At 40.7% G+C, this 14,484-nt stretch overlaps 1 protein-coding gene across 1 annotated transcript in view; it reads right to left on the reverse strand.

The window, feature by feature from the left end:
- The window catches only part of rpa1 (replication protein A1), a 97,835-nt gene that overhangs the window by 67,788 nt on the left and 15,563 nt on the right, over positions 1–14,484 (reverse strand). The window contains exon 3 of the mRNA XM_063030988.1: positions 7,086–7,158. Coding sequence (XP_062887058.1) covers positions 7,086–7,158 — 73 coding nt within the window. The remainder of the gene's footprint in view (positions 1–7,085; positions 7,159–14,484) is intronic.

Raw genomic sequence — 14,484 nt, forward strand, 5'->3', positions numbered from 1 at the left:
TGATCACAATATGATCAAGTTCACTTTGAAATTTGAGGAGAAACTAAATTCCAATGTGTTGGTATTTCAGTGGAATAAAGGAAATTACAATGGCATGAGAGGGGAATTGGTCAAGGTTGACTGGAAAGGGACACTAGCAGGAAGGACAGCAGAGCAGCAATGGCTGGAGTTCCTGCCAAAAAATGAGGGAAGTGCAAAGATATATTCTAAATAAGAAGAAATCTTTGAATGGAAGAAGGGCACTACAGTGGTTGACAAGTGAAGTCAGAGCCAAAGTAAAAGAAAACAGAGGGCATACAAGGAAGCCAAAGCTAGCGGGAAGATAGAGGATTGGGAACCTTTTAAAAACTTGCAGAAGGAAACTAAGAAGGTCAATAGGAAGGAAAAGATGAATTATGAAAGGAAGCTGGTGACCAATATCAAAGAAGATACTAAATGCTTTTTTTTTTAAAAAGTATATAAAAGGGTAAAAGAGAGTTGAGGGTAGATGTAGAACCAATAGAAAATGACGCTGGAGATATTATAATGAGGGACGCAGAGATGGCAGAGGAACTGAATGCGTATTTTGCATCAGTCTTCACAGTGGAAGACATCTGCAGTATACCGTACATTCAGGAGTGTTAGGGAAGTGAAGTATGTGCAGTGAAAATTACGACTAAGGTGGTGCTCAGGAAGCTTAATGGTCTGAGGGTGTACAAATCTCCTGAACCTGATGGAATGCACCTTCTGGTTCGAAGGAAGTAGCTGGAGAGATTGTGGAGGCATTAACAATTATCTTTCAAGAATCGATAAATTCTGGCATTGTACCAAATGACCGGAAAATTGCAAATGTTACTCCGCTATTTAAGAAGGGTGGGAAGCAGCAGAAAGGAAACTATAGACCTGTTAGCCTGTCATCAGTGGTTGGGAAGTTGTTGGAATCAATTGTTAGGGATGAGATTACGGAGTACCTGGAGGCACATGACAAAATAAACCAAAGTCCTAGTTTCCTGAAAGGAAAATCCTGCCTGACTAACCTACTGTAATTTTTTAAGGAGATTACAACAAAAGTGGACAAAGGAGATGCAGTAGACGTGGTGTACTTGGATTTTCAGGAGGCCTTTGACAAGTGCCACACGAGGCTGCTTAGCAAGATAAGAGCCCATGGAATTACAGGGAAGTTACTACCCAGGGTGGAGCATTGGCTGATCAGCAGGAAACAGAGTGGGAATAAAGGGATCCTATTCTGGCTGGCTGCCAGTTACCAGCGGCGTTCCACAGGGGCCAGTGTTGGGACCACTGCTTTTTACGATGTATGTCAATGATTTGGACTATAGGATTAATGGATTTATGGCTAAATTTGCCAATGATACAAAGATAGGTGGAGGAATGGGTAGTGTTGAGGAAACAGAGAGACTTAAGATAGTTTAGGGGAATGGGCAAAGTGGCAAATGAAATACAATGTTGGAAAGTGTATGGTCATGCACTTTGGTGGAAGAAATACACGGGCAGACTATTATTTAGATGGGGAGAGAATTCAAAATGCAGAGATGCAAAGGGACTTGGGAGTCCTTGTCCAGGATACCCTAAAAGTTAACCTCCAGGTTAAGTCTGTGAAGCAAGTGAATGCAATGTTGGCATTCATTTCTAGAGATACAGAATATAAGAGCAGGGATGTGATGTTGAGGCTCTGTAAGGCACTCGTAAGACCACACTTGGAATATTATGTGCAGCTTTGGGCTCCTTATTTTAGAAAGGATATATTGACATTGGAGAGGGTTTAGAGAAGATTCACGAGAATGAATCCAGGAATGAAAGGGTTACTGTATGAGGAACATCTGGCAGCTCTTGGGCTGTATTCCCTGGAGTTCAGGAGAATGGGGGGTGGAAGGTCTCATAGAAACATTCCAAATGTTAAAAGGCCTGAACAGATTAGATATGGCAAAGTTATTTCCTATGGTAGGGGAGTCTAGGACAAGAGGGCACGACTTCAGGATTGAAGGACGTCCACTTAGAACAGATGTGGAGAAATTACTTGTCAGAGAGTGGTAAATCTGTGGAAATTGTTGTCACAAGTGGCTGTGGAGGCCAAGTCATTGGGTGCATTTAAGGCAGAGATAGACAGGTTCTTGATTAGTCAGGGCAGCAAAGGGTATGGGGAGAAAGCAGAGGAGTGGGGGTGACTGGAAGAATTGGATCAGCCCATGATTGAATGGTGAAGCAGACTCTATGGGCCGAATGGCCTACTTCTGCTCCTGTATCTTATGGTCTAATTCAGAGAGAAGGTAAAATAATAATTAGAGTGCAAGACTGGGAACAGGCGTTCAGCACACATTAGGAAGAGTGGCAGAATAGAAAGCGCTTTAAGCACAAGGATGATACTTTGCAATTTGAGCTACATGTAAAATTAATGACCAACACAAACAGGAAAAACTAACAATAGTGAATTGGACTGTTCAGGAAAAAACATTAATGTGGACAACGTTAAAGAGATAGAAGTAAATGTTTTTGCGACAATACACTGTGACAGAAATTCAATTCTCAGTCAAGTAGAACAAGCAGCAAATTATCTTATTGAGTCTCAGACAGCGAGGAAAGGGATAGATTCCACTGTGAGCACAGAGGCTGCAAGCAGGAAGGAAAATAAAGCATTCAGCCTTCAAGGTGTGAGTTGTCAATATGGACAACAATCACTGCTGGATATCATTTACTATACCAACAGATGGGATGCAGATTGATCCCATCAGTACTGTGAATGTGATGTTCCTTTCCATGTCTACAGACTCAGTTTACAGTACAAAAGGCCTCCATTCTAGGGCAAGCTACCTAGTCCCGATGAAGGGCTACTCAACCTAACTAGTCATATTTTTCCCCATGCACTCCCCCTAGAGAATTACCTCTTCAATCACAGAAAGATGTCTCACCTGCCTCCCAGTATAATTGAGCCAGTCAAACTATTCTGAACTGGCTCTAGTTGCCATATGCTTTGCAGATCTAACAACCATCAATAATCAGAAATGAATAATAGTGAGAGACCAAGATAACCCCAGGAGCCTCTCATGCTACCCACATGCTCCATCTCATGGCCACCATTTATTCTTGCTCTACTTACACCCCAGAGCAGTGCAGTGACCATCTCCCGAAAGATGTTATCTACTAACGAGGCAGTTAGTGTGACACTATTACAGTGGCAGTGGCCCAGGTGCATTTCCTCCACTCTCTATAAGGAGTTAACATGTTCTCTCCACGACCACGTAGATTTCCTCCTGTTTTCTCCCACATTCCAAAGACACAATATCCTTGCAGGCAAGTTTGCTAGAGCTGCTGGGAGTGGTTTAAGCTAATATGGCAGGGGAAGACAACCAGTACAATAGAGCTGAGTTTGAGCCAGCAGGTTTACAAATAGTGATGTAATATGAATGTAAGGAAGGACAAGCCAATGATTGGGTACAACTGAAGACAGAGCAGAGTAAAGTTGTACCACAGGGGCAAAAGTCATAAGGGCAAAGAATGCAGGACCGAAGGTGCTGTATTTAAATGCATGTGGTGCAATAAGAGATTGGTCGGTACGACGGTGTAGGCATCACTGAGTCATGGCTGAAAGGCGGCCAGAGTTGGGAGCTTAACATCAAAGCATATACTTTGTATCAAAAGGACAGGCAGAAAGGCATAGACAGTGGTGTGGTACTATTGGCAAGAGATGGAATTACATCTTTAGAAAGAGGTGTCACTGGGTCAGAGAATGTTGATTTTTTTTTGTGGGTGCAATTAACAAGCTGCAAGGGTTAACAAAACCATTATGGGAATCATATATAGGCCTCCAAATAGTAGTCAAGATCTGGGGTTGAGATTGCAAAAGGAGCTGGAAAGAGCATGTAATAAGAGTAATGCCACAATTGTAATGGGGGACTTCAATATGCAAGAGGATTGGGAAAATCAGTTTAATGTCAGATCACAAGAGAGAATTTGTAGAATGCCTCCAAGATGGCTTTTTAGAGCAGCTTGTGCTCGAGCCCACTAGGAAAAGGCCATCTTAGATTGGGTGTTGCGAAATAACCACGATTTTATTAGTCAGCTGAACTTAATAAGTAAAGGAACCCTTGAGGTGGCAGTGATTATAATATGATGGAATTCATAATACAATTTGAGAGGGAAAAGCACAAATCACATGCATCAGTATTGCAATGGAATCAAGGGAATTACAGAGGCACTTGCCTAAGTGGATTGGAGGGGTATACTGGCGGGGATGACGGCAGAACAGACTGGCTGAAGTTTCTGGGAATCGTTCACAAGGCAGATAGATAGACATGTCCCACAGAAGTTGTTCTCAAATGGCAGCATGGTTGACAAGGGAAGTTACTGACCGCATAAAAGCCAAGGAAAGGGCATACAAGGTAGCAAAGGTAAGTTGGATGATTAGGAAGCTTTTAAAAATCCAACTAAAGGTAAAGGGAAAAGATTAACTACAAGGCAAACTAGCCAATATAAAGCAGGACACTAAAAGTTTTTTTCCAGTTATACAAAGAATAAAAGGGAGGTGAGATTTGATATTGGACCACTGGAAATAGACACTGTTGAGGTAGGAATGGGGACAAAGAAATGGCAGATGAACTTAATAAGTACTCTTCACTATGAAAGACACTAGCTATATGCCAGAGGTCTGTGAGCAGGAGTGAGTGCCATTGCTATAACAAAGGAAAAAGTGCTAGGCGCACTCAAAAGGTGAGGTTGATAAGTCACCTGGACCAGATGGACTACATCCCAGAATCCTGAGAGAGATTACTGAAGAGATTATGGATCTTTCAAGAATCATCTGATTCTGGCATGCTACCAGAAGACTGCAAAACTGCAAATATCACCCCACTCGTTAAAGAAGGGAGGATGACAAAAGAGGAAATTATAGGTTAGTTAGCCTAACGTCAGTAGTTGGGAAAGTGTTGGAGTCTATTATTAAGGAAGAGGTTTCAAGGTACTTGGAGACTAATGATAAAATAAATCACAGTCAGCATGGTTTCTGTAAAAGGAAACAATGCCTGACATCTGTTAGAATTCTTCAAGGAAGTAACAACAGGCAGTGGATGTCATTTAGATAATTTTCAGAAGGCATTTGATAAGGTGCCTCACATGAGGCTGCTTAACAAGATAAAATACTATGGTGTTCCAAGAAATATACTGGCATGGAATGGCTGACAGGCAGGAGGCAGCGAGTAGGAATAAAGGGGGCCTTTTCTGGTTGGCTGCCAGTAATTGGTGGTGTTCCTCAGGGGTCAGTATTGGGACTGCTACTTTTCACACTGTTTGTCAATGATTTAGATAGTCGAATTGATGGCTTTGGGGCAACGCTTGCGAATGTTACAAAGATAGGTGGAGGGGCAGGTGGTGCTGAGGAAGCAATGTGATTGCAATAGGACTGAGACAAATTGGAAGAATGGTCAAAAAAGTGGCAGATGGAATACAGTGTTGGGAAATGTATGATAATGCATTTTGGTAAAAGAACAATGGTGCAAACTATCTAAATGAGGAGAAAATTCAAATCAGAGGTGCAAAGGGACTTAAGAATCCTCATGCAAGACTCACAGAAGGTTAATTCACAGGTTGAGTCTATGGTAAAGAAGGAAAATGCAATGTTGGCATTTATTTCAAGGGGAATAGAATATAAAAACAAGGGGATAGTGCTGAAACTTTATAAGACACTAATCAGGCCGCACTTGGGAGTACTGTCAACAGTTTTGGATCCTTTATCTCAGAAAGGATGTGTCGTCATTGGAGAGAGTCCAGAGGTTCACAAGGATAATTCCAGGAGTGAAGTGGTTAACACACAAGGAGCGTTTGGCACCTTTGGGCCTGTACTCACCGGAATTTAGAAGAATGCTTGGGGAATCTCATTAAAACCTACCAAATGCTGAAAGGACTAGATAAGGTGGATGTGGAGAAGATGTTTCCTCTGGTGGGGGCATCCAGAACTAGAATTAAGGGATGACCTTTTAGAACAGAAGGAGAATTTTTTTTAGCCAGGGTACTGAATCCCTGGAATGCTATGCCACAGTCTGCAGTGGAGGTCAAGTCCATCATCATATTCAAAGCTGAAGTTGACAAGATTCCTAATTGGATGGGGCATCAAGGGATACAGTGAGAGGGTAGGTGTGTGGGGTTGAATGGGATCCGAGATCAGCCATGATGAAATGGCAGAGCAGACTCAATGAGCCGAATGGCCTACATCTCCTCCTGTGTTAGCAGGCTAATTGGTCACATGGGTATAATCGGGTGGCATGGGATTGTCGGGTTAGGCGGCCTGTTACCAGGCCTCATCTCTAAATAAAATGCCAACATCACAAAGGTACCTTAGCAACATCAGTTACTGCACATTCCACAGGACCAAGAGCCTAAGCTGATGCCACTTCCTGCACCAGGAAGAGGTATTCAATAGTTCTGAAAAACTCTGCTGTTCCTCCATTTTTACATAGACTTGCTTAAGCATAGGAAGGAAATAATATTCTAATTGACCGAAAACATTTAATTTTCACAAATGATCAGACCAACCTCTGGGAAAGTGTGATTACCCAAAACCAATGCTACAGTTTCAAAACTTCTGTTTAAAAACAAAACAAACCCTTCTATATTTTCAAGCAACACACACAAAATACTGGAGGAACTCAGCAGGCCAGGCAGCATCTATGGAAGAGTACAGTTGACATTTCGGGCTGAGACCCTATATTTTCCCCATTCCATCCAAAATCTTTCTATCCTTTAGGTTTAGGCATCTGTACATCTCTTCTCCCATTTCCAATGTAAACCTGCCGATCACTGTTCTGAACTCATGCTTTGTAGAAGGGGAAAAGAAATTCCACATAGCCCTCCATTTAAAAGGCCTCTCAATACCCATATCTTTCACTTATCCTTAATCCCTGTGCAACTGTGAAATAACTTCTCATTACATTAAGAGCATCATACAAGTGGCTGTAGTTCCAGTTTAAAATTGGAATATATCCATAATCCATAATTAGTATGCTAATACCTTGCATAAAATTCCATAAATTGGTTGAACAATTAAATCTTTTTTTTTATTTAGCTAATGCAAGCAACTAAATTCTTTCTTCAATACTTACATGACAGTGTATGGATTCCATCACTCATTAGTACGCGATACCTTGGAGGCCCATTTGTAATTTTTCGAATACTCTATGAACAAAATGAATTGCTTACAGTGGAGAGGCAGTATTGTCCATTAATAACTATTACAATAAATGCAACGGCACACAAAAGGGACCCTTTCCAGTGTAGTCACCCAAATGGACTGTGATCATTAAAACTTAAGCAATTCATTGTTGCAGTCACAACAGGTATGTTGCACCTCCATATAGTGCTTACAGTGAAATATAACAGGACAGATTACATATTAATTCTGTCACAATTCACCTTGATTTACCATAACGACACCGTAGATTCTTAAGTGCAAATTGAATTTCTACAATCTTATGTGCTAGTTTATAATGCGTTTGGCTCAAAGGCCGCACCACCCACAAATGTGGCACACTCTTGAGAGGAATTAATCACCATAGCGAATTCCTGCTAATTGTGTTTGCTGTTTGTTTGTGGGTCTTTGAAGCAGCTTTAAAAAAAATTAAGCTGCCTCTTTTTGGCACAAAGACATGGGCATGGGAAGATAGGTTTTAAAAACAATCTAATTTGAAAAGAAAATGACAACTGGACTCCAATCGAACTGGCAAATGAATGTACATTTTAAAAAGTACTATTTTCAACAATACAAAATTAAGTTTCATACAGTCTATTTTCAGTTGTATTAATCAAAGCGCAATTAACCACAAAAAGTATCAAGGACATTTAAAAAAATATTTTACTGCATTGGATCATAAGTTTTGCATGTATCAACCTGCAAGTAGGTCTGAATGGAAAGTGAGATTTTAAAAAAAGTACTTTAAGACTAGTGTAAATTTCTGTGAAATTTGCAACTTGATTCCGTTGAGATGCTCATGAAGGAATGCTGCCAACTGGCACATTCATTCCAGGCTGCAAGAGTACGTGTTGAGGGACAAACTGAGGCTTGTTGCAGCCATGGCAATGGCTTGGTGGGGAAGGACCAGTATGGTGGTGTTCTACTGGAAATGTTGGGCCCAGGTTAAGCAGCCTCATGTGAGGCCCCTCAAGCATTGTAAAGTTCAAACTTCAAAGTAAAACTATCAAAGAACATGTTATTCACCATATACAACCCCGAGATTCATTTTCTTGCGGGCATACTCAAAAATCCAAGAATCATAATGGAATAAATGAAAGACTGCACCCAACAGGGTGGACAAACAATGTGCAAAAGACAAAAGAAAAAAAATAATAAATAAGCAATATCTAGAACATGAGATGAAGAGTCTTTGAAAGCGAGTCCATAGGTTGTGGAAATAGCTCAGTGACGGGGCAAGTGATGTTGAGTGAAGTTATCACCACTGGTTCAATAGCCCATAGGTTGAGGAACAATAGCCGTTCCTGAACCTGGTGGTGTGAGCCCTGAGGCTCCTGTACCTTCATCCTGTGGCAGCAATGGGACGAGAGTGTGAGCTGGGTGGTGGGGGAAAATCACTGATGATAGATGTTGTTTTCCTGAAACAGTGCTCCACATAGATGTATCAATGAAGGACTGGGCTGTATCCACTACTTTTCGTAGAATATTCTGTTCAAATGCATTGGTGTTTGTATACCAGGCTGTGATGTAGTCAGTCAATATAATATCCAGTACACAAACACAGAAGTTTGTTGAGGATGATGGTATTGAATGCCAAGCTATAGTCAATAAAGAACATCCTTAAGTCTACACCTTTGCTGTTCAGATGTTCCAGGGCTCAGTGAGAAACCAATGAAATGACATCTGCTGATCTGTGGTGCTAGTAGGCAAATTGAAGCAGATCCAAGTCACTTCTTAGACAAGAGCTGATGTGTTTCATCAGAGGTAGGAAGATTTGGATAGGGAATTTTATCCAAGTTTTGGCAGGAGAGTGCACAACTGTAATGTGGACTGAAGTGAGTAATAGGTTGTAAGTACAAGAAACCACCCAGATGTCCAAAACTCCCACTACCACTCGCTCCAAGAGTAGGGCTCTTCCACCACTGGAGAGGGAGGGGCCTGGCCAGATGAGGAAGCCCCTCAAATACTGTAGTAGTACACCACCCCAGAGGGCCACATGAGCAGCAGTGCTATTGATGTGTTTGAAGGTAACAAAACAGTACTGAAAGCCTTAACTATGAATGTAAAGGATTAAAAGGCATTGCACTGTTGATTCTTACAAATACTTTAAAGATCTTGAATAAAGTTTATTTTGATTTAAAAAAACTTGATTGTGGAAAGAAACCCGCACCCCACTGACTGGATACATTTAGTGCCCCTCCAAACCACCAATGCTACTAATAGCACAAAATATCAATGCTTAAAAAAAAAACTAAGGCAAGTGCAAGAATGCACCAACCGTGAACTTCTGATTGAGCCTATTAAATCCATTATGTCTACTGTACTCCCTTGCAGGGTCCCCAGTAGTACTGCTGAGAAATCTGGCTGCTGAGCCCATGCCATTTTGTCATGGTGTAGGTTTCACACCACCATTTATTTCAATGGAGAGGAATGGGTGCAAAAGATGTAGCTTTAAGGCAATTTATGTTGTTTTCTGAACTGAATAAATTAATTTCTTTCCAAATAGCTTGATTTTCAAAATTCTTTGAATTTTAAAAATTTCATTAGTTTAATTTTATATTCAAATGCAGCTGAAAAATTATTCTTTCAGCTTCTTTAATGTAACACGGCTCCACCAGCTGTCATGACAAAATGTTTTTTTTAAAAAAATCAAAAGGTTATCAAAAGGTCAGAGAGCCTTACAAAACAAGTCGCTGATCCCAACTCAAGAGGTTATTTTGTGTAATTATGGAAGAAAGTTTCCCCACAGGAAAGACAAAGGCAACTTTCACACTCCACTTCAGTGACTTGTAAGGTACATAAAAACAGATTTGTGTTCGTATGCTGCAGAAATATGTTCCTATATTACTGACATTCTACAAATATGCAAAACAAGATTTGTGAAAACAAACAACAGGAATTCTGCAGATGCTGGAAATTCAAGCAACATACATCAAAGTTGCTGGTGAACGCAGCAGGCCAGGCAGCATCTCTAGGAAGAGGTGCAGTCGACGTTTCAGGCCGAGACCCTTCGTCAGGACTAACTGAAGGAAGAGTGAGTAAGGGATTTGAAAGCTGGAGGGGGAGGGGGAGATGCAAAATGATAGAAGACAGGAGGGGGAGGGATGGAGCCAAGAGCTGGACAGGTGATAGGCAAAAGGGGATACGAGAGGATCATGGGACAGGAGGTCTGGGAAGAAAGACAAGGGGGGGGGGGTGACCCAGAGGATGGGCAAGAGGTATATTCAGAGGGACAGAGGGAGAAAAAGGAGAGTGAGAGAAAGAATGTGTGCATAAAAATGAGTAACAGATGGGGTACGAGGGGGAGGTGGGGCCTTAGCGGAAGTTATATATTGGTGAGACCCGACGCAGACTGGGAGACCGCTTTGCTGAACATCTATGCTCTGTCCGCCAGAGAAAGCAGGATCTCCCAGTGGCCACACATTTTAATTCCACATCCCATTCCCATTCTGACATGTCTATCCATGGCCTCCTCTACTGGAAAGATGAAGCCACACTCAGGTTGGAGGAACAACACCTTATATTCCGTCTGGGTAGCCTCCAACCTGATGGCATGAACATCGACTTCTCTAACTTCCGCTAAGGCCCCACCTCCCCCTCGTACCCCATCTGTTACTCATTTTTATGCACACATTCTTTCTCTCACTCTCCTTTTTCTCCCTCTGTCCCTCTGAATATACCTCTTGCCCATCCTCTGGGTCACCCTCCCCCTTGTCTTTCTCCCCGGACCTCCTGTCCCAGGATCCTCTCGTATCCCCTTTTGCCTATCACCTGTCCAGCTCTCGGCTCTATCCCTCCCCCTCCTGTCTTCTCCTATCATTTTGCATCTCCCCCTCCCCCTCCAGCTTTCAAATCCCTTACTCACTCTTCCTTCAGTTAGTCCTGACGAAGGGTCTCGGCCTGAAACGTCGACTGCACCTCTTCCTACAGATGCTGCCTGGCCTGCTGCGTTCACCAGCAACTTTGATGGATGTTGTTTGTGAAAACAAATATAGTTCCCTTCTAATCTAAAACTGGAGAATTTATAATGGAGAACAAAGTAGTAGAGTAATTACACCAAAAGGGCAGAAGTTCTGGGAAATTTATGGAATGAAGGTTCTAAGGCAAAGAAATTTTTTTTAAAACTTAGAATCAATTAATAAGTAACACTAGAAAAATGAATGGCATGGAAAGCTAATGCATCTTCAGGGTCTGATGATCTACAGCCAAGTACTAAAAAAAAGCCATAGAAATAATGGATGCATTGGGGTCATCTTCTAAAGTCCTATTGATAATGAAAGTATTCCCACAGAATGGAGGACAGAAAAATGTAAACATACTTTAAAAAAATAAGAAAAGAGGGAATTAACAGACGTTAGCTTAACATCAATAGCAAGGAAAATGCTACATTCTATTATAAAGGGTGTAATATCAGAACACTTGGAAAACATCAACAGGATGAGATAAAACCCAAATAGATTTAAGAAGGATATGGTGTTGACTGTAACTGGTACAGAGACTAGGGATGAACCAGTGGATTTGGTCTATTTGGATCTTCAGGATGCCTTTGTTGAACGTTAGAGGAAAGGGCACAAAATTAACATATAGAATTACGGGTATATACTGGTATGCAATGAAAATAGCTTGACAGACAAAATAGAGTAGGAAGATTTTTTTTGTAGCGGCAGATGGTGACTAGCAGGGTACGGTAAAAATCTCTGCTTGGGCTCCAGCTATGCAGACATACATACATCTGCAATTTGACAAAGTCACTGAATGCAACATTCAAGTTTGCCAACGACACAAAGCTGGGTGGTTTGGAGATGTGAGATTGACACAAACAGACCAAGGCGATTAGGTGGCAAAAGTAGACTAAAGCATGGCAGATGCAGTATAACATGGATAAACATGAAATCACCCATCAAGTTTAAAAAGAGATCTAAGTAGCGATAGATTGGGAAATATTGGTGTACAAATGGATCACAACATCCTTGTGCATTAGTCAGTGAAAACAAACAGGTTCAATAAATAGTTACAGTAGCAAAAAGTATGTTGATCATTGCTCAAGAGTAAATACAGGAAAAATGATGTCCTGCTAAAATTGCACAAGATCTTGACAAGACCACAGAGAAATAGAGAGCAGTTTTGCTTTCCATGCTGAAGGATATACTTGGTCTAGAAAGAATACAATGCAGGCTCACCAGATTCCTGGGATGCAAAGACTTGAATGAAAAGAAATATAATTGAAATTTCAAAAAACTGACAGATGTTTGGAGATGTTTTCTGGCTGAGGCTCTAGATTCAATGAAATATCCTACAAAAGGTCGTGGATTCTGTCTAGTACATCACGAGTAAAGTCCTCCCAACCATTGAGCACATCCACATGAAATGCTGTTGCAGGAAAGCAGCATCCATCAGGGATTTCCACCACCCAGGACATGCTCCCTTCTCGCTGCTGCAATCAGGTAGAAGGTACAAGAGCTTCAGGACTCGAACCACCAGCTTCAAGAATAGTTATTACCCTACACCCATCAGGCTTTGGAATAGAAGGAGATAACAATGCTCACTTGCCCCATCATTGAAATATTCCAACGACCAATGATCTTACTTTAAGTTCTCTTTATCTCATCTTGTGTTCTTGTTATTTATTGCTATTTATTTATATTTGCACTTGCAGTTTGTCTTCAGCACTGTAGTTGATCTTGTTCTAGTTAATATTCTAAAGATTTACCGAGTATGCCTATAGGAAAACTAATCTCAGGGTTGTATATGGTGACATATGTATTTTGATAATTAAAATTTACATTTTGAATTCAAGGAATCCCTACTGTCACTCAAGGAATAGTTAAACTGAAATTCTCTAGCACAAAAAGGCACTTAGGGGGCATGAACAGACAGCAAGAATATGACATTTGAGAGAGTAGCCAACTCATTTTTCCACATTTCTATCACTGCAAAACATTCAAAGTGTCAAAATCAAAGTAGTATCACACTTTATTAAAACATACAGTATTGAATGTTTTATTATTAAATCCGTCATGTTCACTTTACATTGACTTTAAGGGGATTGCATATCATTATTAACATAGCACATTTCAAAGATATCAAAGGTTTATTTTTAAAAAAGGACATCTCATAAGTATACCAAGCTCCTCAAAATGCTCAGTAAATGTATTAAGAGCAATATTTTCTTCCCTCTTCCCTCCCTTCAAAATAAATCATATAATAAAATTATTACAGTAAAACTCCAATACTCTAGCACACTTGTGGTGCTATAGTGGCAGATTTCACTATCAGATGTTACTGATATATATGCAATAAAGCACTTACTTTCAATAGAGGATGCAATAGCTGTCATTCTATGGAATTCTATTATTTGAAGACTATATTTGCTTTCATTAAAATATACTATTGTGGCAACCAACACCACCGCAAAAGGAAAACAAATACAGTCCTGTCATCCTGATGTAGTTAACAAAATTGCCAGATCTATTAAGTGCTCAGAGGGCATCATAACTAAATAATACAACAGAGGAGAGTCATGTGGATTTATCAAAGGGAAATTAAGTTTGACAAATCTATGCACTTTCAATAAGGCTGGGAATTTGATGCATTGGAAGTCCAAAAAGCCTATACAAGAGATTATTAGTGAAATGAGAGCACACAGGTTTGGAGGTAACAAGCAACAAATAGAGTATGAATAAGTAGTCACTTTTCAAGTCAGAAAACTATAACTGCTAGTGTTTCATGGGGATCTGTACTAAAGGCCAATATTTGGTGAGCAAGTTCATGTGTAAAAGATTAATGTTCTGATATACAAAAGTTCAGTAGGTTTCTGAAAAGTCAGAGGTTTCAAGAGAACAGGCCAAATGAAAAATATTAAGTCATTCAGTAGTAGTTTAAGAAAAAAAAAAGTACTTTTTAACATGATTTGGAAACATTCTCCTGCAGATCTCACATGGTTAGTGACAGAAAAATGTTAACCATCAGAGGGACGCAGGCCCCTTTGTGCATGATTTACTGGCAGATTACTTGTTGTCATGGCATGTAATGAGGAAATCAAACCGTTACTGATGCAGTTAATGTGGAAACTCCACTCTGAAAGAGGCAGAACAAGGGCAAATGTGGTCACTGGGATAGGTAGAAATGCAAAGTAATGCATTATTGTGGGGCTCCTAAAGAGACTCAGTGGCTCTCGATTCCTTCACAAATGCTCCTTCTCCATTCTATGCAGTACAGGGCAAAGATCCCCATGAGTCAGTGGGTATGTCAATGCTTCCTTTAGGCAGCTTTCAGAATTTCATTGATTTAATTTCTTTGCCCTCCCTCTGGCA

The sequence above is a fragment of the Mobula hypostoma genome, chromosome 23, assembly GCF_963921235.1.
Source record: "Mobula hypostoma chromosome 23, sMobHyp1.1, whole genome shotgun sequence".
Lineage (NCBI taxonomy): Eukaryota > Metazoa > Chordata > Chondrichthyes > Myliobatiformes > Myliobatidae > Mobula > Mobula hypostoma.